We start from the raw sequence: 25,179 nt of genomic DNA, 5'->3' as shown, positions 1-25,179 counted from the left end.
TCAACTAGTTGTCATGTTTGTAAAAAAAAAACCTGAATGGGGATTCCGTAAGAGATCATTACGTAACGGGTAATTATCGGGGAGCTGCGCATAACGAGTGTAACTTGAAACTAAAAATGAATTCTCAAACAATACCCATCCCCATTGTCTTTCATAACCTTAGAGGATACGATTCACATCTCATTATGCAAGCTATCTCAAAGACCGACGGTGGCTTAACCTGCATTCCTAATACAGTGGTCCCTCGCTACAACGCTACCAATGGGGTCCAAATAATTGGTGGGCGTTATAGACGATGAGCCGTTTAACCGAGGCCGAGGCGGGGGAGCGATCTCGGCCAATCTCACGATCTTCGCCTTGTCTCACACATTGCAATGATACAAGTTGTTTACCGTTCATAGTGTAAAAATATATATCCATTATGTTTTCGCCGTTTGTTATCATTTACAAGCCTTAACTGTCACATTCAATGTGAATGCAGTCTACTTACATGAAAATATCGATCGATAATGGTAGTACCAGACGCTATGAGTGAAGAGCCAATCACAATTCATTACACAAGTACAGAGTGATTCAGTGGCATTGATTGGTCATGTTGCTTAAAATACGGAAAACGAGAGTTTTGACCAGCACTACGCGCATTCATACACATTCATGCAAATATAGATACACATTCAAGCCAGATTAATTGGTTTGATACGGTTACTTGATCCGAATCAAAAGGAATGACCGCCGTGTTGTGACAGCAACTACATGTGAGTTGACAGTGTCGCCTCAAATTGAATTGCCAACTAATTAAGAAAATAAACTTCGCTTGTGGTTCTCTTTTATTGAATGCATGCGCTTCTAAGATCAAAGGATGTATAGTGTGAAAAGTTAACTAGTAGAACAATCGTATTTCCGGGACTTGCCGCGGATGTTTTCAAACAGATTATTAGAACTCCATTCAACGATAAACGGTTGATTATGCAATGAGAAGCGTTATGTGCCAATGAACAATGAACAATACAATCACGGCTGTGTAAAACTCTCAGTATTAAAAGTGTACCATGTGGGAGCCATGCGATACCGCGCGTAGTAACCGAGGTAGCGCTTTATCGAAGCGCCCAATAGTGAGGAATCACTGAAATATGGAAAAATACATATCATTCTCGTTGACTAAAACTATACATTATAGGGACAAGGATGGGAAAGCCAGAATAAAGCATATTTCCATATTATTAGGAATGCACATTAAGCTGCCGTTGGTCTTTGAGATAGAGGATATGATTCTCATCTCATCATGTAAGCTAAGGCTATGAAACACAACGGGAATGGGTATTGTTTGAGAATTCATTTTTAGTTTCAAGTTACACTCGTTATGTGCGGCTCCCCGATAATTACCCATGACGTGGCAATGATCTCTTACTAATAACCCATTCAGGGGTTTATTACAAACATGACAACCCTTTGACTTCTTATAGGTCCTACAATCATCCCTCGTCATACACATGGGTTTCTCACACATTAAATTTTCCCTGATTATTCTCTCTTCGTTTTGTAGATATTCTAGAAACTTTCCCGCTGCATCGGGACCTCTGTAAATCATGGGCGGGTTTGTTTTCCCATCATACCTTACAACTATATATCCAAACCCACAAGGAATATGTTCTTGAGTTTTATACGTAAAACTATCTTGATTGCTTCGGTCGGTATTTTCTACAGGTTTGATAAGCGCTTTGAAGTCAGCATAAATTACGTATGGTACTGGCATTTGATTACAATAATGCTCAAATTTTAATATATTTTTTCCCTCTTTAGGCATATCGATCCTGATAGCAGTCTGTCCAACACCTCTGCAGTCTTCTTTATGAGCTTCTAATAGATCTTGTCTGCTGTACCCATACAGGCATCTTTCACAGAAATATTTCTTTCTCGCATATTTTGTTTGATCGTATAATAGCCTGCTTAAACTCTTTATCCACGTATAATGATATTTATATTATAAGATCCACCTTTGAAAGGCATATAATTTGCTATATCTAAATATAAACTATCCATTTTATCCACACCCCAACCCGAACCTCTATTAGTCCAGCGTTCTAAATGTATCATGTATCCTCTGAATTGATGTATCTAATGATGCGATTATAGTATCGGATTCGGTTATAACTTCTTGATTGCTTCGGAAATATGGTTCGGTATATTCAGTGCTATCGTCTGCGTTACTTTTACTCAATGACATTTTAACCATCAGCTGGTATTTTATACTATTTAAATCATCTAACTCCTCATTAATGTTGCTTGATACGATGGGCTTAACGTCATTAACATCCATGTTGGAATTAATATCCATCTTCCAACCTCTTAGATATTTACCAACGCCGGCTGTGGGGACATATTTTAACTCACTATTATCAACAACAGTGGGTTTATCAACAGTCAGCGCTATTTATAGCTGAGTAGTCAGGGTTATTAATGGCTGATACGCAATAGATCATAGTTTATGTGTAGTTATTGCAATGACTGGTAACCCAAACATTATAAATGCTACCTCGCGGTCTTTCTGAGCCTTTGACTTATTGTTGGCCTCGGTATTGGGTCAAGTTTCTTTCCATAAACAAGGAAGTATTCGTGCATGGCAGATTCAACATCCTTAAACGTTTGAATTAAATGCCCCTCTTTACGCAGTTCATCATTAATAAAATCTAATCTTAACATACTATTTGGGGCCCATTGTGACTGGGCTGTTTCGAGTTGTTTCAATGCTTTATTATGTCGTTTACGCTCCTCTTCAACTTCTTTAGAATTTGATTCCCTCAGAGTAGAAAATAAATAATTACTCCCTGAAAAAGCTAGAACATTTACAATAGCTCCATCGACCATCATCACAATTGTTGCCATGTTCAATAATATAAAATATTCAATTGTTTAATTACTTCATTATGTCTTCTGGGATAAGCTCTTGTTTGATTAGCATATCTTTTGTTGCCATTGCCAATCCAATATCAAGAACCACCATACTGATATCATAACCATTAAAATCTAGCTTGGGTGGTGTGGCTTTAGTAATCATTTTAGCTATACGGGCATAGCCAGTGGCCAAGCCGCTGACCACCGCTGAATGATACGTTGCGTTTACCAACATTTTACCGTCTGTAACTGGAGTAGTCATTGCCTTTATAACATTATATGAGGGCTTATCTCTAAGTAAACTTGTTGTTGTGATTGGTCAATCGGGGTGACGTTTTCTCTTCTCCGTCCTTATAAAACAACCATACCACCACTATAGCACCAACCCCCAGTGTATAGGGAGCCCAAGTTTTAATTGTGCTATGTTCAGTATTTGAATTGTGTATTATTTTTGACTTCCTCGCTAGTGCACCCTTCCTACCAGCTGCAACTTTTCAAGGATTCTTAGTCACTCTGGCTTGTTGTTGTGCAATCGCTTGTATTTCCTCATTCACTTCTTGTGCAATCTGTGGTGCAATCTGTGTTTGAGGTGTTTCCTCGTTCACTTGTTGTGAGGTTGGGGTTTGTACTTGTTGTTGTGTCTCCACAATCGGTGTCACTTGAGTCAAGTGGGCACTTATGTTTAAATTGACAATACCTAGCCGTTATTAAAGCGGACCAGAAAAAAGATTCTGTAGAAAGGGGTCGGCTTATCCACGGGATATACTTTCATGATAGTATTTTTCAGATCGTGATCCGACAGAAACATCGCCTGAATGACGGTCTGATAGATTACAACCAGAAAGTTTGGAAGTTGCCAGGATTAGAGCCATTATTGTAAAAGATTATAAATAAAGTTATCATTATACACCAAAGTTGTCATTATTAAAAAAATGTTATGCATGTTACTACTTCCGATAATAAGTTTTCAACTGAATGTTCAAAGTTTATTGTTCTTCATAAACTCCACAATCTTTACATTTGACAATATATAACTCACAGATGCAGTGTTGGCTGAAGAGCGAGTTTTTGAGTCTTGGACGTACAAAAATAAGTTTGAACGCACCTGCGTAACATTTGTGGGTCTCGTGGACGCAGTCACTGGGGCTATATTAATTTCATATCGAATTGACACTGTTATCGTAAATCAAAGACGTACGTCTTTGCGTAAAGGTATTTGTTGCCAAACAAGACAGCGAAGCATGTTGATTAACACTTTTGTTTGCTAAACCAAACCAGTTTCATTATTCTCTCCCTTTTTATGACAAATACCCAAACCGGTTTCTTGACCTATATCTATTGTCGGTTTTGCATGTATTAATTTTCGGTATGGCCGGTAGCTTTGCTTCAGCCAATCAGGTGCCACATATTAAGCAAGTCGGATATAGTCGTAATTAATTTAGCTTGCTGATTGGTCGAAAATATCCTGACCTTGTGTCAAACTAAAAATAGCCAGGCACATCAAGGGTATACTTCAGAACATTGTAACAGTGACCCGCGAAATCGAGCGACCGTGTAGGATGATACGATATGTTATTGCGGTAGTTAATTTATAATGGATCGTAGTGGGGCATGCTTACAAACTTATTAAATATGTGATTCACAAAATGTTTGTTGTTCATTGGATTGATTGATGCTGATTTTCTTTACTGCAGTAAGTAAGGCTGTGTGGATTATATGGTATATCACTTCCTGTTTTGAATTTTGCATATGACCGAGGTTTGGTCAAGGGACTTTGTTGGAACAAATGGGTTCTTTTTCTAATCAATTTTGAATGGAGGAAGGGGTAATTCCACTTCAAAAACATCCCAGGAACTGTCATAAAAAAAGTTAACGTGTGTACAAGTAGCCGTGACATACCGCAACGAGTCCTGTATTCGATCATGCGATGAAATATATCGTGCTTAGATTTGCATAAGTAAACAGTCGACAGGTTGTGTGGATTACGAGATTTATCAATACCGCGACACTGTATATGATAAAGAATGAATGCGAACACTTGAATGTACAATGATGTACATTGTTTTTATTTAGCGGACTCTGAATATTTAGTTATTCTACAACAGACTTATCAAGCTGATAATAATTCAATATCTTGTGAGTCATATTAAGAATTGCAAAACACATTTTGCCAGGACCGTTATTGGTTTTACTGACATGTTTAAACATTTATAGCACCTGAAACATGTTGACTAGATTTATCAAAGAAATGCTGGATCCTGAACATACCCTTACAAAAAAAAAACCCAGAAAAGATGTACCCGAGACCGCCCCGAGACCGTCCCGATGCATCTTTTGTGGGATTTTAGCCAATTTTTATGGTCTCGGCTAGCCGAGACTTTGCGGAGACCCATCGAAGACTATTCCGGGGAATAATCAAGTACTTCCCCACAAAGGCATTAACCTACTGATGACGTTTCTAGTGCATCTCCACTAGCAGGGGATGTCTTAAGAGATCTCTTAAGATGTCTCCGATACGTCTTCGCTAGCGAAGACCTTCAAAACAACTTTGCAAAGACTATTCGGAGACTTCCTCAGAAGGGCCATAAAGTAGCTGAAGGTTTGCAAAGATGTATCAGTGCATCCTCGCTAGCGAAGACCCCACAAAGACTTTGTGAGGACTATTCGGAGACTTCCTCATAAGGCAATAAAATAGCTGACTGTTTGCAAGGATGTATTGAGTGCATTCTCACTAACGAAGACTTTTTGGAGACTTCTTTACAAATAAACAAAATTGAAAAGATACTGTGGAGTCTTCTTTGCTTGTGGAAATCTTCGAAAGAACTTTGCAAAGACTATTCAGAGACTTCCTCACAAGGCAACTTGATAACCGGTTTGCAATGATGATGTGAATACATCCTCACTAGCCAAAACTATATTGTAAGTATATATCTTTCAAAGACTTCCTTTCAATTGATACAGATCAATACATTGAGCTTTAGTCAAAATCTCGGAAAACTAGGCCCCTTGCTTGGAAGAGATGACATGATCATTATTATTTATTTTGATTTTTCTTTAAGGATAATACTAAAGCTCTTTATCTAAAACATTCACATGCAATGAATTAGAAATCCTATATATGTCAGCAAGGACATTAATAATTAAATACCCAACACAATTAATGCTCCGAGGTATATTTCTATTAAATACAGTTAAAACAAATGCAGGAATTATTAGTATGCAATAATCAGAAAAAAAGAAAGAAATGTACAATATATTCATAAATTCCAATCAGAACGTAACAGTGTCCGTGTTCCATATAACAGTCTCCTCAGAAAAAGGTATATAAGAAAAGGCAACATAAAGTAATATTACTTGTAGACATAGTGGCTGATTTGTGGCTCAAGATATACATAACAGGGATCGAAATTAAATTTATTTCAAGTTTGCCAATGGGCACAATTATGCCAAATTAAGAGTGCCATTACATTTTTAGGGGTGCCAGGAAATACATGATTGGCTGTTTTAATGGTTATAATCATAATTCAAATACAAGTCAAGTGACTGTCAAAGTGTTTATTCAAGTTAAATTATACTTAGAATGAATGATCAATCAGAAAATTCAAACACATCACTCAAGTTACTCATTGTCTTTGCACCTTAGTAAGTACTGCAATACCAGTTATAATAGTCTCAGGATTTATGAGCTTCTGTTCACAACTGGTATATTTTAATTGTAGCTGTTCTGTGTCCATTGGGTGTGGTCCCTCTTCACCCCACCACCCCCCACCAATGAAAGTTATGTTTATCACATTATTTAAATGATGCATTTACAACTAAATTAAGTGTGTTGTAAATAAAAATAATCCAAGCTAACACATTCATAACGTCCAGAATAAGGACAGAGGAAACAAAAATTTGACGATTTTCAGAACTTAGATCTACCAAAGACGTATATATACGTCCGTGGATCTACCTATTTATTGTTGTTGTTGTTTTTCATATTTATTGTATACGTAGATATAGACTCTAATCGGAAAATTATTTTCAAAAGAATTATTAATAATATCTGTCATCATTTTCCCGATGACAGTGGCTGTCCGATCTGTAGCATGAAGAAATATCTCCGTTTTCGAAGCTTCGCATGAATAACACGTACCATGTGACACACCATTATCTTCAACGTTTATTTTGTCATCTACACGATAGTCAACTCGCCTTGAGTATTTACATTACTATAACATGCTATTTTATTGGTTTCTGGTGACGCTTTCTTGCCGAAATCTGCTATAAGATTCGTGATTGGTCAAATTGAGCACGTGACCTTATACAACCAATTACAGCAACGGCACTCGTGTATATCAGACTTCGACGAAAGGTTTTAGTTAAATCGTGTTGTTCTGAACGTTTTAAGCAGGAAATCGCGATCTATATTAAAAATATGAAACTTCGTGGATGTATCGTGCCAGGTTACGAGCTGAGACAAAGATTTTTCTTGCATATATTTGGCATTAAACATTGTGGAGAAATCGAGGCGATAAAACTATTAAAAGCCGCGATGCCATTTGACTCGCATCACACGCGATCGCACGAAAAGATGGAAATGATAACTTATATCTAAGTTTGACAACTTTTAGACAGATAAATAATTTTGTTGATTTCATTTATTACTTTGTAAAATATAATCTAAAGATTTGATTGACACGTTTTCATTTTGCTCTTTGACTTGTTCGATGTGGACCCATTGTCAAAGTGTGTGTCGGAGAATTCTATTTTCAATAACATTGCGGGAAATAGATCTAGTGAATAATATTTTAATCTATCGATAAAAAATAATAATTTGAAAGAGAAGCAAAAACTGAAAAAGAAAGTCACCAAACCTTCATCGAGATAGAATCTACGCCGACTCTGAGTTCAGCAAGGATGACAACGTATGTTCCTGAACAAACGGTAGGTACACTTTAGATCTGTTTGTGTTACATAAATATATTTTTAAAATATAGCCCTCTATATTGTCTCCATAACAATTATGCTAAATAATCCACCGAAACGACCCCCGATCCAAACCAATTCTCACTTAGATATTGAACTTAGTTTTAGCATTCGCTGAAAGAGAAATCTTTTTTCAAGCTCAATTTATAAATCGTAAATTTATGTTCTAATTTGGAACCTCAAACTGATCTAATTTGGGACTATTTATGAAAAATAATAGGCGCAGATGTAATTTTGTAATATTGCGCAGGCCTTTCAGATTTTATGTTTCGATCACATCGTGGTTCTCCGTTAAATTTACGGAGAGCACCGATGTGGGACTGAGATAAAAAAGTATTTCTTCAAAACAAATTATGTATCTGGTCACTGAAATGTGAAATATGATCGCAGACTGTAGTTATAAGTTCATAAAATTATTGAATTAATAGATAACAAATTATATATTTGTATTATGTTAAACTCTATTTATCTTAAGTTGTATTTTAAATTAAAACTTAGTTTTTTTTACAAACAAATGTCCATTGTTGTATGGTAATTAGTACGGAATTCGCCGCCATTTTGTAACCTGCTGTTTTATAACGAGGATGTTGGTTGATATTTTTTTAAGAACTCGTAAGTAAGGGAAACTCATGTTTTGTAACGTTTGTTTGAAATAGATATATGTTCCCAGTAAATGTTGTGGACTTATCGTTTTCCCCGTCGACATGCTCCATCGCCATCGCGGTATAGATCCTGAATTACGTTTTGGACTGGCACCAGGTTGTTGAAATTTTGGCAAAGTTGCCTGTGTGAACTTTGTTTTGTGACCAGCAATACCCGCCTTTTAGTTTTAGGTTATTAATGAATGCAACTTGATTTTTCAGCCCCCTTCCTTGTGGTGATTTTTGAAGACAAAAAAGGAACGATACTTCATAGGAAGACGTGAACTCCTGCGGATGTGCCTGTTTCATGAGAAGGGATCAAGGAAAAGAAGCCAGTTGCTGCCTGGTGGCCAGCAACTTGGTGTTTTTACGATGCTACCGACACCGATGTGGTACTCGAAGGTCAGTATCTTTGTTAAGTGTCAGGTAAATTTCATTTCAGGTTAATGGAACTGTAACTAAATAAGTTATGAAACTAAAGGTTTAATTTTTATAATTTAATATCAGAATCATAGTAAGGAATCAATAGGTTTTACAATCTAAATATCCTTCCTGTGTTTAACTTTTGAGCCAATATGAGTACTTGTAAATGTCAAAACCATTTTTTACATTTTTCTAGAACACACTGACATTTGAATGTGTAATGCTTTGGTCAACTTACATGGACATATCAATATTAAGTTAATATCTAATCACAAGATGTTAACTAATTGACATCATTTAAAATCTAGTTTTGGTACAAGTGGTAAGTTTTGTAACTTTCAAGTCATCATACATTTGGACTGGAACCATTTCACCTGAGTGCAATTTTAATGCTCTTATCTTGTTTGCAATTTATTTTTACTGTATCATGAATTATGAAGCTTTGATTTATCATCCAGTGTAACATGTTATTTTTTTCATCAGTTCTGAAACCGGCAAAGAAAAAACAACTGGAACTTTGTGGTGAGCAACAAGATCTGCACGCTTAGGAATGCCTTCAAGTGAATGAGCCATGGTTTGTTTCTTTGACCATAACATCAGTAATTTTGTAGCCCCCAAAAAGTAATTTTTGTAATAGTTTTTAATGAGTCTCCTTGACGTCTGGGGGCGGTCGGGTAGCTTAGTGGTTAAAGCGTTCGCTCGTCACGCCGAAGACCCGGGTTCGATTCCCGACATGGGTACAATGTGTGAAGCTCATATCTGGTGTCCCCCGCCATGATATTGCTGGAATATTGCTAAAAGCTGCGTAAAACCATACTCACTCACTCACTCCATGACGTCTGACATAAAGTAATTTGTTTATGGCACTGATTGGGGCTGTCTGGTAGCCTAGTGGTTAAAGATGGTTCGTCACGCCAAAGACCCGGGTTCAATTCCCGACATGGGTACATTGTGTGAAGCCCATTTCTGGTGTCCCCCGCCGTGATATTGCTGGAACATTGCGCAAAAGCGGCGTAAAACCATACTCACTCACTCATTTATGTCACTGATATACAATAACATTTGATCCCATTTCAGCCTCTTGAAGGACAGCTTCCATGACGACCCCTGCCAGGACGAGGATGACTTCCACTTTCATATGATGACTTCCACTTTCATATGATGGCTACCATATAATGATATCTTCTGTTGATGATGTCCACCTCTGGCTACTTGTTATTGCTGTTATTACTCCAAATAAAGAGAATACTATACAACTTCGTTATCTCATTTTTGACAGTACAGGTTTGGCAAGGATGTTTCACAGACACTTCTGGGATGCTGTTGAAAGACTAGATTATGATGTAAGCACATCTTTTGTATTACTGAAAATGATGGAAAGGTAAAATGTCTCTGAAACATCTTTGTTATGGAGACTTCCTTAGAACTTTGCCGGGATGGTTTAAAGCATGTTAAATTACCCATGACAGGTTTGTGAAGACACTTCAGAGACTTCCTTGCAAGTGTTGTGGGGATGCTTCAGAAGCATCTTTGATTGCATAACACAAGTTTGTGGGGACTTACCAGGGACTTCCTCAGAAGGTTTCCCGGGATGGTTCAAAGCATATTTAATTACCCCTGATAGGTTAGCGAAGATGCTTCGGAGACTTCCTTGCAAGTTTTGCTGGGATGCTTCGGAAACATCTTTGATTACCTAATAATAGTTTGTGGAGACTATTCGGGGACTTCCTAAGAAGGTTTCCCGGGATGGTTCAAAGCATATTTAATTACCCCTGATAGGTTTGCAAAGATGCTTCGGAGACTTCCTTGCAAGTTTTGCTGGGATGCTTCAGAAACATCTTTGATTACCTAATAATAGTTTGTGGAGACTATTCGGGGACTATTCGGGGACTTCCTAAGAAGGTTTCCCGGGATGGTTCAAAGCATATTTAATTACCCCTGATAGGTTTGCGAAGATGCTTCGGAGACTTCCTTGCAAGTTTTGCTGGGATGCTTCAGAAACATCTTTGATTACCTAATAATAGTTTGTGGAGACTATTCGGGGACTTTCTTAGAAGGTTTCCCGGGATGGTTCAAAGCATATTTAATTACCCCTGATAGGTTTGCGAAGATGCTTCGGAGACTTCCTTGCAAGTGTTGTGGGGATGCATTAGAAACATCTTTGATTATGTCACACACGTTTGTGGAGAATAATCAGGGACTTCCTAAGTGGGTTTGCCGAGATGGTTCAAAGCATATTTAATTAGCCATATAAGGTTAATTCTGAGGAAGTATCGGAGACTACTTCAGTAGGTACTGTGAGGAAGTCTTGGATACTTCTCAGCAAGCTGCAAGTTGGAGTAGTTTGCCGAGATGGTGTGGAGACATTTGCTGGGAATATCTAGAGACTTCCTTAAGACCCTGTGGAGAAGGTAAAAATGTGCCTTGCGGGGAATGATTAAGGCGGTCTCGGATGCATCTTTTCTGGCCTTTTTTTTTTGTATACTCTTACTAAAAAAACGTTCGATATGCCAATTATATTTTATGACTCATTGATCATTGTCACAGTTACAACATGAACTCAATACTCAGTACAGTAGCATCAGAACAGCCACTGAACTTAACTGAATCCATAACTTCAAATCATTGGTAGATCTCGGTAAAAACATTCACAAATGTCTGTCACAATGACCCCTTACCAATGGCTGACCCGTGTACTGCCTTTTCATATACGAAGTTAGATATTAACATGGATAATTTTGTGTTATAATATTCATTAATATCAAATGTCCCTTTTAAGAAATTGTTTGTCCCTTAATGTAAACCTTTTGGTTATGAGAGCAGGATGTGCTCTGATGTGAACCTTTCTCTCACTTTGCCTGTTTGTTGATATTTTGCAGTTGCGAAAAGATTTCTTATTTTACACAACCACTGTGTTCTGTTGTTAATGTTATGTTATAATGCTATAAATTGGACCCCTCCAATTTTGTTTGGGACCCCTAATTTTATGATGAACGGGTCCAAGTGACCCCAAGAAAATTTAAGCCAGAGCAGACACTGCAGATGAAATCGCCATAGCTATTACCGGTACATACGTTTTGCCAAAATCATGAATTGATAGTGAACAAGTATCTACCTTTATTGAAAGGGGGAAATAAACAACTGTAACGGTGAGTTATTCCGTTCGCCATTTGCAAAAACATGTGATCAGCTGTTTCCTGTGACGTCACAAACGGTGACCACTGTGATTGCTTCCTGTTGTTTAAAAAGCAACACGGTACACAAGGAAATGAGCACTGATGATAACGGGCCGATTGGTATTGTTATGTTGTTTACACAAACACTTTCAAGTTGTGAGTGCTTAGCGATCGTGTTGGGAGTAGGGGATTAATTCCTTTTTTGGTTTTCGAGAGATTAGTTTAATAAACTGAAGAAGCCTGTGAGTAAGTGATGGTCATTTAATTTGTTCATAGTATATTTAATTCAATTGGATTAACATACAATAGTGGCGGCAATGTTTGAAGTTGAATTGAAGCAAATTGGTGAGTTACTGCATAGGTGTATAAAAGTTGGAATATTTTTATTGATTGGCATTCTCATCATGAGTTCAAAACGAAAACGCCATGCTTACGATGCTGATTTCAAACTGCGAGTCGTTGCTTTTGCTGAGTCGACAAACAACAGTGCGGCTGCACGACAATTTGATATTAACGAGAGGCAAGTTAGAAATTGGAAGAAAGAAAAGACGGCACTAACAGAAATGCCGAAAACAAAGAAAGCTAGACGGTTTGCCGTATCACCATACAGTAAACTAGAGGATGTCCTGTATGAGTGGATAACGGAACAAAGACAGTGTGGTTACACAGGAACCGGAAATATGATTCGCCAACGGGCACTGACGGTTTACAAGGCAAAGAAAAAGGAATTCGACCTCCCAACAACGTTTAAGGCATCTTCACACTGGTGTTCAAGGTTTATGAACAGGAGACACCTTACACTTAAGCAGAAAACTCACATCGCCCAGAGGCTCCCTGACCAGGTAAACACAAAAGTGGACTTGTTTCATGCCTTTGTCATCAAAGAACGGAAAGCTATGGCCTATGAACTTTGTCAAATCGGCAACATGGACGAAACACCTTTGAAAGTCGATATGCCAGGCTCCAGAATAGTTGACCACATGGGTGCCATGACGATATCGGTAAAGACAACGGGGAATGAGAAACAACATTTTACTGTTGTTTTAACCTGTTTGGCTGATGGGACAAAACTGAAACCTATAGTTGTGTTCAAAAGAAAGACAATGCCAAAAGACAAGTTTCCAGCTGGAGTTGTTGTCGCAGTACACCCCAAAGGACTTAGTTAAACGATGGGTGACAGATGTGTAGATGTTGAGGCAGGGTGGCATGAGGGGATGCAAGTCGCTACATGTATGGGACATGTTTCGAGCTCACCTGTGCCAGAGTGTAAAGAAGGAATTGACAGAAAGCAAGACACACCAAGCAGTCATACCAGGCGGATGAATATCCCATCTCTAGCCCCTTGACGTATGCCTTAACAAACCATTCAAGACCCACGTCCGTGAGAAGTGGTCCGAGTGGATGCTAAACAGCGACCACACCTTCACCAAGTCGAACGCTATGAGAGGAGCTCCACTCGCAGAAGTAGCAAAGTGGGTGGTGGAGTCTTGGGATGAGATCCCCACAGACGTGGTGCAGAAATCGTTTTTGAAATGTGGAATTTCAAACGCAATGGACGGATCTGAAGATGACATTTTGTTCGAGGAGTTCGTCTCCCCCGCCCTGGTTTCTACGGATGTGGAAGATGTCATGGCATGCGATGACCTCGATGATTACTACGACGATGCGACAGAAGAAGCTGCGTGGGCAATTCTGGCCAGTGAGGACAGCGACACCGAATTTGATGGATTTACCAGGGATGATGTGATGTGATGTAAATGATAATGTATATATGTTTTTATTTAGTTATTTGTACACGGTCATAATAAATAACCAAAAATACAATGATTTGAAACTAAATATTTGACTTGTGTTTCATTTGTTGGTACATTTTCTCAGCTTCCCACATTATGAAAGTGGATGACTGGTTTGTTAAATCTTTATTAGAAATAATAATGACTTTTTCAATATAATTACAACGTTTTTCATCTTATATTATTGAATATCTGCTAGTACCGGCACATGTCTTCCACCAGCGCAGTCCGACTTCGCAGTGTTTTTTGCCTTGCACTTCCTGGTTCGGCTTATATGCGGGTCATATCATTTTCTTTCGTATTTCAATGGTCAAGTTAACACCTCGGCTTATCTACGGGGTCGGCTTATCCGCGGTCATATACGGTAAGTACCCAAACGCTATGCTGAGTATGCCGACCGGAGAATGCTAAATACGAACGCATATCTTTCTTTTGGTTAGTTCTTTACTCGCACTGCAGTCGTCTATTATGAAAAGGGTTGATTCTCCTTTGTATTTTTTTTCGTGACATACTCGTAAACAGTCTTGTAAACGATCGCCCAGATCAACTTTGTACACCTCGGGGCAATTCATGACCCAATCTGTCGATACTTATGTTTTATTAACGCTTATAGTTGGACACAGATTAATAATATGATCAAAAACGTCCCGATAATGACTTTGTAAAATATCTAGAATAAAACCCGTTTGCCCGCAGATGATAGCGCAGTGCAGTTCTTTAGGTAAAAGATTATTATAAATCACTTGCACGAATCGTCCATTCTGTATATTAAGTTGCGCGTCCATAATCATGTACAAATATATGTTTAATTTACCAACCGCTTCCTGATGCTTCGTTATCTGTATAGTAACACCCTCACTTGCATTTTCTATTCTCTACCCACTGCCGTGTAGTTGGTCATCTTCTGTGGTTCACATGTCGAGCCATAGCACAAACTTCGTGGTATAGAATTCAGCCATCGATACATCCCCGAGAGACAGATCTTTCACGACCGCGTTAACTTCTGGGCTTCGTTTTATAGAAGGGAGTTTTTTAATCTCATCCCACCGTTAATATGCTTGCATATCTTGACTATATAGTTGATTAGTCAATTCTACTTTTGTAGTCTTGGGATTGTAGAACTTCTCGGTATCTCTTGCAAATGCTTCAAAGGGGTCCTCGAACAACATTAAAATTTTCTTCAACGATCTCGCTGGGATGTTAAGATTGATATTCCACGTCGTATCTCTTTTGTTCCTGGTGATCTTTCTGTGTCAAAGCACGCGATCGTAGAAAATGGCTAAACCTCCAGTATACTGGTTACGAATTTGTCTGGCTAATTCAGGATCTGTTATCATATCATACTCCAGTGACATATTGTCAATAGAATAGTTACTAGGATCTTCAGTAGCTTTGATTACTCTCCCGTAGTCATTAAAAGTGAGTTCGTATTCCAACCTATCACCTAGAGATGCTTGATAAAATGGCATGTGACTATCTAGTAATTCAAAGTCTAGCGGAATATAGAATCGGTTAACTAATGCATCAGCCTTATCTCCTACGACAGTATTATCACCACTATCAGCACCCACACGCAGTCTGAATGTGTTTTGATTACAAATACCTTGGTACTGTAAGATTTCTCGTTCTTTAGCCGTTCTCCAGAGATCCATTTAACAAAAATATACATCGCTGTCATCAATACTCAAAACTTCATTACAGCTAATTTTAATGGAACGCGCTCTCTGCTAGCGTCAGTAGAATTCAAACTAATGGTAAATGATAGTCACGCAGTTCCCGGAACTAACACATCGTGTGCGCCGAGATTAGGAAAGCAAACCAGAAGTGTTTGATTCTGATCAATGGTACTCGGGTTATTAGTTATAGTTACAGAGTGACGACATGCTTTGATCCCTAATAGATCCCGAAGTCTACGTTGTGCGTTTAACTTGCGTCCGTATTACGAAGACATTGTTATATTGAAATTATGTAACCTTAATATGTTTAATATAAAAATGGATGATTTTAATCTAGATAACTTAACTGATACTAGTCAAAGATGAAAAATATAATAGCGGTAGAACGGAATCTTTCTCAACATTACAATACAAAAAATTAAAGCTTGGTATGATTTCAGACCTCAAAATTTCTGTATTAGATGTAAAACATCAACCTGTACATATAGGATACTTGAGTGTAACACTCCATATTATAAATAATGGTTGATTCATTAGGCCCTTGAACACACAGACAATGTAATACAATTGCGCTTTCCGATCTCGGAGACACTGAAGGATTTGGTAAACCCAGTATCGATGGCAAGTTATATGCTTTACACTTACAAGATAATGTATACAAGCGGAAAGAAGTTACATTCATAGGTAATCTAGGAGATTTAAGCGATGTCGACGTTAGTAGACTTCATAAAAACACTTCATACAATCTTACTCGCAACGATGATAATAAATGGACTATGATCGAAGCAAAAATCGAGTGGCTATTGAATATCGTCATTACCCCACCGTATGTGATGATGGGTAAGGGACATCAATTCACTTAGATAATAAATAGTGGGATCGTACTCGCGGCTTATATCCCCTCAAAATGAAAAAGTGTGTCAGTCTCTCCCCTGCCAGAAAACCCAGGTCATATGTTATTGAGTCGTCCGGCAGTAAAAAAGGTTAGTTTAAATTTGGTTACTGAATTCAGTGATATAAAACAGAACTTAAGTGTAATACCTAATCTTTCTACACTTATTATTGAAGTCTTGTTTGGAGATGTACAAGAAGATGCCTTCGAAATATTACCAGGTCTATCAATCAAATGGCTTAAGAAACACGAGCGTCGACGTTATAGTATAATTCATGTAGGAGCATCACCCGTTGCAACTCTTGAGGGGGTCCAAATTAATAAAAGTGACAGCATTTCTCTTACTAAGATATTTATGCCGTAATAAGGCTGATGTATACTCTCAAAACATTGAAGCAAGACCAATTAAAGACTATTATATGACATGATAATATACACTATAGGTTTATATCCAGCGCTCCATGAAAAGATGGATACTATTGATGGATTTCGATTACATCAAATAAGCGACATAAAACATCAAATAGAGAAGGAGAGGGAGTTGAGACTTGGATTGTATAAAAAGTATCAAAGAGCTGTGAATGCTCTGGACGGAGTTGACACTGCGCTTGTAACAGCTGGCATGGGACTCGGTGTAGCCAGCGTTGAATTATTATTATCAACTATAATCGCGGCGCCTATCGTACTTGGCATGGAAATAGCCGCCGGAGTCTCAGGACTGGCAGGAATAGCGATAAAATTTATTTCTCATAGGTTGCAAAAGAAAGCATTAAAACATGATAATATTTCGATACTCGCCGAAGTTAAGTTGAACAGCATTGAGGTCCATATTTCGACAGCAATGGCTGATTGTAAGATATCCGAGGAGGAGCTTCGTTTAGTGCTGTCAGAACTCACCAAATACAACGTAATGAAGCAGGAGATTCGATCCAATTATCGTAAGACCAGATGTATTAGCGAAGACGAGAAAATAAAGTATCATTTACCATAAAACAGGGGAGACAACAAGCGTGTCAATTATTCCGTGCCAAAACCAAAGAACTGGTTTGAGATTAAAAATAGATTGCTTGATCACATTTAAACGAATGCTTACATAAGTATATAATAATGGAGCCAATCAAATGGCAAGAATTACCACAGGGTATATATTATATCGATGATGTCAAACCAACCAAATACGGTCGTCAATTGTTTCTCTCCAATTTCGAAAAAGAGTATATAGTCTGGTCTCCTAGTAAAATGAACCACAAACTTAGTAAAAATGTTGAATATTACTTTGTTCACAATAATGGTATGCGTATGTGTAAAAATAATAGAGAATATTTTCATGACAATTTAGTTTAATCTCATGACAATCGTTGAATCGCATCATCATTTTGACATAAAAAATTCCATCTGTAGTGGTGGTATAGGTATATAAATCTGACTCCAGTGGAAGTGAGCCAGAACCATCATTACCTATACTACTACATGCTACCAACCAATTCACCAAGCCTAACCTTCCAATTCTTACAACAAGCATAGGTTGCTTGGGATTCTTTATTCTTACCCGGAATCCCCATGGGTACCAAGCTGATCCTGCAAACTTACCAGAGTACGCAAACACGTTCTGCTTTGTAGCATAGTTTCTTGCAAATAACTGCAACAAGGTACCTGAAAAAAAAGAAATTAATACTTAAAAACACAGAGCCACTAGGATGTTGTGAACTAGTGGCACCAATAGAAAACCATATAATTGGTAATGGGAATAAAACTTTTAACATGACTGCTATGGCATCAGAATTTAACGTATCATTGAAAAACAGAACTTATGAGGGTTGATTGATATGTTGTAAGCCTAGAAGGAATTGCATAATAGTGAAATCTTTGTTGTGGACATAACATGATTTAGGTTCCAAAACTTCTGACATCTGCGTCAGGCACAACATGTCTCGTGATAATCTAGCTTTGTTCCAAGCTGATACAGGATGGTTCTAACAACAATTCGTGACTGAGGACGAAACCTGGGTTCACTGCTTCTAGCCTGAGCCCAAACAAGTACTTGACCACAGCACCTCAAGCTTGTCCATTTTTCAAAGGTCACAAGCCCACAGGCTTAACAATTTCCACAATTGACTCCAGTTTTTGTGAGCGTATACCTCTGTGACAACATGTAATGTCAACAACAAAAGATTTCAATATTATGCAATTCCTTCAATGTAAGGCTTAGAGCTTACCAATCACCCTCATATGTGTTGAAATCCACTACTAACTGAACATACACAAACTTGCATTACATTTTGTACAAAAGTGAAAGTAGCTTTTCCAAAATGGCCGCCATGGTGGCCATATTGAATATCAAATTCAATGACATCAATTACATCATATAGGTCTCAGCCTTTGCTCCAGTATTTTTTCAGAAGTTTGCAAACAACAACGGATGACAAATAAGCAGGCTATGACATAAGCTCATTTGAATTTCAGTCAAGTGAGCAAAACAATTGATGATATAGGCTCTATTAGAAACCCCTAAGGAAAATAGAGAGAGTTGTGTCATAGCGACTGATTTATGACACCCATTGTCTGAAGAACATTTAATTGCAAAGGCTCATTACCCTGGAGCCATGACATCTATATGCCTTGAAACACTTAATTGCTGTTATTTATAAGATGCTAATCCTAGTTGTTAATCCCCATTTTTGTGTACATCGACCGTCTGCCATCCTGAACGAAATGTGCAAGTATGTCACTGATGATTTACTGTTTACATTTATATTTATTACTTACTAAATGTCAGCTGACCTTGGCTATATGAGACTGAGAGCTGACAAATGGGGCTTCTCCCAAAACTCGGAAAAAACAACAGGAATAGTATTCAAACACAAAAACATGAAACTGGCCACCCCTAATCTTCAGCTAAACAACAAACCAATCAAATTCCAAAAACAAACTAAATTCCTAGGCCTAATTTTCGATGAACATCTCTCATGGGATGCTCACATAAAATACCTAACTACTTAATGCAGCAAAGACTTAAACACACTAAGATGTCTCATTGGCTCCAACTGGGGGGCCTCTAAAGATACCCTCTTCTCACTATACATTTCACTAATTAGATCTAAACTAGACTACGGCTGTGCCATCTACGATACTCTAAACCAAACTCTAAACCAAACTCTAACCCAAAAACTAGACTCAATACAATATCAGGCTCTTAGATTAGTCACACGAACCCAAGATGGCACCTCTCTCACTTCACTCCAGGCCCTCACAGGAGAAATGCCACTAAATCTACGCAGACAACACTTAACCTTAAACGTCCCAATCAAACCCCCTCATCCAAAACCTAATAAACCAAAATATCCAACCTCAAAACCAAGCTCTAACTAGGAAACACCCCCTACTTACACCAATATCCCAACGAATAAACAACTACATAAACGAACACCAAATAAACAACCTAAAACAAAACGGCAAACAATCAAATATATTTACCCCAAAACTAAAAATCCCCAAAATAGACATATCTCTAGCCAACTCAATAAATAAACAAACCGACCCAAACATAGCTAAATCCACTACACTAGCATACATACACAAAAATTGGCCAAGTTGGTGTCACATCTACACAGACGGATCCTCTGATCCGATCTCCAACCACACAGGTTTCGGAGTCCACATCGCACAACCAACCAGAAATACACAATCCTTTCGACTGAGCTAATGGGCATGGCCTCAGCCCTCCATAACCAGCAATCTAAAAAACATAAAAAAATCCTAATACTCACAGACTCCCTATGTGGACTGCAGGCCCTCCAAAATAAAAACACCAAAAACCGCCCCAAACTCATAAACCAAATACTAAAAAGCGCAAACAACGTAACAGAGGCAGGCAAACAAATAGTATTCATCTGGATCCCCGCCCACGTAGGAATATACAGCAACGAAAACGCCGACAAAGCTGCTAAACAATCACTCAAAATCCCTGAAATAAGCTTAAAGCTACCCATATCCAAATCAGAGATCAAAAGTATCAACAAACGAAAAATCACCAAAAAATGGCATAACCTCTATCTAAAATCAAATAGCCAAATTAAAAAAGTTCTCAAAAAACCCTTAACCAAACCAAAAACCCTTCATCCATCCAAAAGAATTGATAGAATAATCAGTAAACTCCAAACAGGACACACCAACCTAAATAGCCACCTCAAAAAAATTAAAAAACACGCAACAGGAAAGTGCCCACACTGCAAACACCTAGAAACCCCAGAACACGCACTCATACACTGCATCCACTACCAAACACACTGAGCTACACTACAAACAACCCTCAATCTAAATAAGGCTCTTACTCTAGAAGCATTCCTAAACCCAAAAAATAAAATAGAAAATTTTAAAGCCCTAGGCGTATACTTAATTAAAACAGACCTAATTAAGCGCATCTAATATCCAACAAACTAGCAAAACAAACCACATAAACCAACAATCACACCTTAATCAACTCCCTTAGTCCGCCCACCATACCCCCTTGGCATCTATTCCAAATCTCAAAAATTCCAAATTTTTCTATATAAGTAACCACTAAATCCCCCCCCCGGGTTGCCAATTTTCTTTTCCTTCTTCGGAAATACACTAAATGGCCCGGTCGGGCCCATGTGAGAAATACGCTAGAGTCGGAAAGCACACGTAAAATCTCCAATGTAAGTAAGTAAGTAAGAGATTGAGAGGAAAAAAAGAAAGGTCTTACCCTTAGCCTAGCTAGGGCTAGGCTGGGTGCTCCGGGGCACGTAGACAACCACTACCACTATGTGCTGACCTGGCACATTGTGTCTTTTGTATGTACATGTATATATCTACATATACATGTATAAAGTAAAACTGTATATACTGCAAGCCATAGTTTCCAAGTTGTCACTTTCTACTGAGAACCATATGTCGGCCCCTTGCATATAGGATTATGCAAATTATTCATTAATCAACGTCAGACCACACGCATTGTTAATTTGGAGTATATTGCACATATACAAAACTGAATTTTGGAAAGACACATTTTGGCATTAACATACTGGCTTTGATTAAACATACCTGGTTGCACTATTCAACAGTCACACAATATATATATCCTTGATTGCGTTCATGTAAGTAAACACAAATTAGTAAGTCGCAATGAGATATCTTGTACACACAGTGTCCACCTTATAGGTGCCCGTGAGGCGGCTTCTGTATTGTGCAGGGTCTGCATGATGATGGCTGTGGTCGGATCTCTGTGGGATAGGCATGTATACTTCTTTTCTTTGGTCCTCTGCAGGAACGACATCTTGTTTTAAGAGCCTGGGTGGAGTTTGGAGACCAAAAGCTTCTTGCCACTGACAAAGTTTTCCAAGATTGTTTGAGTGCCAAAGGTACTTTTTAATTGAATCTTCACCTATCTCTCCTGAGTCGTGTGGGGATCATCTCCAATTTCTTGGCATTAACGAGCCAGCCTAGATGGTGTAACAATCTCATGGTGAATTGCAGTTGTTTCTTTAAGATACAAGGAATCGCATGAGCTTGAATGTGGTCGATGTATGGCTCGAAACCAATCCTCCCATAATAGGAAGATGACGTGAAGACATCTTCGATGATCAGGATAGATTGGTAAATGAAGGTACGCATCTTGAAGGTCCAGACAGACCATTTAGTCTCCTGATCAAATAATTAGTCGAAGAAGGTTCCAGCTGTGCTATAAAGTTGACAAGTCCATGTGCTGAGTGCCCCATATTGTCCAATCGTTGATTGAAGATGACGTTTTTTTAGACTGTGGCCACTGGACTTCTGCATCCTCAACAAAAGTTGGTCTTTTTGAAGCGAATGGCCTCCTTCAAATCCGAGTGCGACAGATTGTATTGAGTCGATCTCCTGCGGTGCTGAATCTCTTGAAGTTACTGACGCTGAAGTTGCAATAAGTCTACTGAAATCTAAAGCTGAGTGTCCTCAGTAACTTCACGGACTGCCTGAATACTGTATGCAAACAACATGGTGAAGGACCAGGGTAGTTGAATTAATTTAACTTGGAACTGACCGTCCAAGGAGCAAGTGTACCCTCCTACGCATAGCTGTTATATATCCAGAGAATTGGGATAGTTGGTCCATCAATCCCTGGAATCTGTCATGTATGAGCACTATCGTGCATGTTTTATCACTAAATCAAGCCCCAGAAGGTCCTGATCACAATTGTCGCTCATTTGGGTGGAGGTTTAACAAACGCTCCTGTCAATCCTACCTTTCCTGATGATATCTATCCTAGAGGGGCAAAAAGTCCTGATCGTGATCATCAATCATTTGCCAATACTTCTGGTACAAATACATTGAATGATCACTCTCTCGACAAAAGTCTCTGTCATATGAAAGCTGACAATCCAGATCCCGATCATCAAACCTCTGAGGGAGGGTTCATTGAATGAGTTGGTGTTTGTCGATTCTGATGCTCAACGTCCGATTGCCAAACCTCTTCCAATTCCTGGACAGTTCGTCGAACATCGAACGGTATGACGCTGTTGATGATCGTAGCTAGCTCCTGTCCATCAACGTCCCTGGGACTCTCTACCCGATGCTCCAATCTGTCTAACCGAACGTGTAGCAGAAGTAAAGTTTGTCGTTCCTCTCTGAAGCTTGTGTCACAGGTCATGATAAGAAGCCAAAGACGTGATTGTAGCAGGTTTATCGACCTTACTGATGACCAATCAAGGCGAAGAAGATGCTTCACCAGGTATGTCTGATGTAAGAAAGAGGAGTCTGAGCCTTCCAATAAGAAGAGTGACATATCATTTGACAATGGTACATTCGTAACACCTTTCGTCAATGTATAGCCTACAAAGTCAAGCGTTTGGCTTTTTTAGCTGCCAACGGTCTATGTTCATCCATAGATTTTGAATGCCTAGCACTAACTCTTCTCACATTCGCAAATTCATCCTTATTAAGCTCTCTACATTGATCACATCTATCTGACTATGAGAGAGCACCGTGACAGTTACTTATTGTCCATGAATAGTCTTTAATTGGTCTTGCTTCAGTGTTTTGAGAGTATACATCAACCTTATTAAATGTATATTATACAGCATAAATATCTTAGTAACACAAATGCTATCACCTTTAATAATTTGGACCCCCTCAAGGATTGAAACAGGTGATGCTCCTACATAAATAATACTGCAACGTTGACGCTCGTGTTTCTTAAGCCATTTAATTGATAGACCTGGTAATATCTCGAAGGCATCTTCTGATGCATCCCCAAACAAGACTTCAATAATAAGCGTAGAAGGATTATGTAATGCACTTAAGTTCTGTTTTATATCATTGAATTCAGTAACCAAACTTAAACTGACATTTTTTACTGCCAGACGACTCAATAAAATATGGACTGGGTTTTCTGGCAAGGGAGAGACTAACACACTTTTTTGTTTTGAGGGGATATAAGCCCCGAGCACGATCCAACTATTTATTATGTTAGTTAAATTATGTGCCTTACCCATCATCACATACGGTGGGGTAATGACGATATTCAATAGCCACTCAAATTTTTCTTCGACCATAGTCCATTTATTATCATCGTTGCGAGTAAGATTGTATGAAGTGTTTTTATGAAGTCTACTAACGTCGACATCGCTTAAATCTCCTAGATTACCTGTGAATGTAACTTCTTTCCGCTTGTATACATTATCTTGTAAGTATAAAGCGTATAACTTGCCATCGATACCGGGTTTACCGAATCCTCCTGTGTCTCCGAGATCGGAAAGCGCAATTGTATTACATTGTTTAAAGGGGCACTGATCTAACGCAATTCCCCGGGACTGGTTGTTGCCTTTGTTATTGTTTTTTCCCAGTGAGTACCCGGATGTAGAGCAGAAATCTAGACTAGCTCGCGACCTCTGTTGCGCCATTCGTAAGCGCATTAGTCACTTTTATGGATACCGGTAGTAATAAGAGCGTATGGTCACATTGATCAACAAAATGAAATACAGTTTTGGAAATAATAAGGAAATGTAGGCATCTTTGTGGGTAGCATCGGTAATGGTGACGAAGTTTTAATAAGTCACTTGCTTGGTAATTTTGAGATTTTCGTTTACACTATTTTGACTTGCAACACAAAGTAAATATTTCACCTGAGCATTGCTTTTTTTATAGTGTGTATATTTTTTTACTGTCAAAATGTGTAACATATTTATTAAACGTCTAAATATTCAGTTATTTTACAAAGTGACTGAAAAACATTTCCATCTGTATTATTATGATAACGAATTCCAAACATTTTGATGTTTAATGTCATCACCAAGAGACTGAAAATGTTACGTTGAAAAGTACATTTCTATGTTGTTTGGCTTCTAATCCTACATAATAATCTGTTGTGATGTTTGTAGGCCCTTTTGATCGTCTTAATCTGGACAGATTTTTTAGTCAAAATGACTGAAATATTTACACATTTTAAAAATTGCCTGAGAGAATCACATTTTACAAATTGACGGTAATCTATACACGCTTACAAAGGAAATGACCTGTGAAAACAACGTCTATCGCGCATTGAAGAATTTCCCAACCAAGACGTAGAAAAACAAGAACGAATCGGTTCAAATGAAGGAAAACAAAATGCAAATACCATAATTACAACTTACCAAATTTATGTGTATAAATAGGCAGCTTCCTTATTCGAGGAATGTATCCGTGAATATCCACATAAAGGAATAATATCCCACTCGTCTG

At 38.3% G+C, this 25,179-nt stretch overlaps 1 protein-coding gene and 1 long non-coding RNA gene across 2 annotated transcripts in view; one reads left to right on the top strand and one right to left on the bottom strand.

Moving 5' to 3' along the window:
• The window catches only part of LOC139475945 (small ribosomal subunit protein uS15m-like), a 142,532-nt gene that overhangs the window by 79,995 nt on the left and 37,358 nt on the right, over nt 1-25,179 (bottom strand). The window contains exon 2 of the mRNA XM_071259158.1: nt 18,055-18,117. Coding sequence (XP_071115259.1) covers nt 18,055-18,117 — 63 coding nt within the window. The remainder of the gene's footprint in view (nt 1-18,054; nt 18,118-25,179) is intronic.
• LOC139474463 (uncharacterized) lies at nt 8,804-10,183 on the top strand. The gene is made up of 3 exons (XR_011653983.1): nt 8,804-8,906; nt 9,411-9,501; nt 10,005-10,183. It is a non-coding gene; the product is annotated as an uncharacterized lncRNA (long non-coding RNA).

Source organism: Haliotis cracherodii, unplaced genomic scaffold (genome assembly GCF_022045235.1).
Source record: "Haliotis cracherodii isolate W230 unplaced genomic scaffold, xgHalCrac1.p SCAF_3, whole genome shotgun sequence".
In the NCBI taxonomy this organism is placed as follows: Eukaryota; Metazoa; Mollusca; class Gastropoda; order Lepetellida; family Haliotidae; genus Haliotis; species Haliotis cracherodii.
Note: the sequence above shows the minus strand (reverse complement) of the source record. Positions and strands in the feature narration are given on the sequence as shown.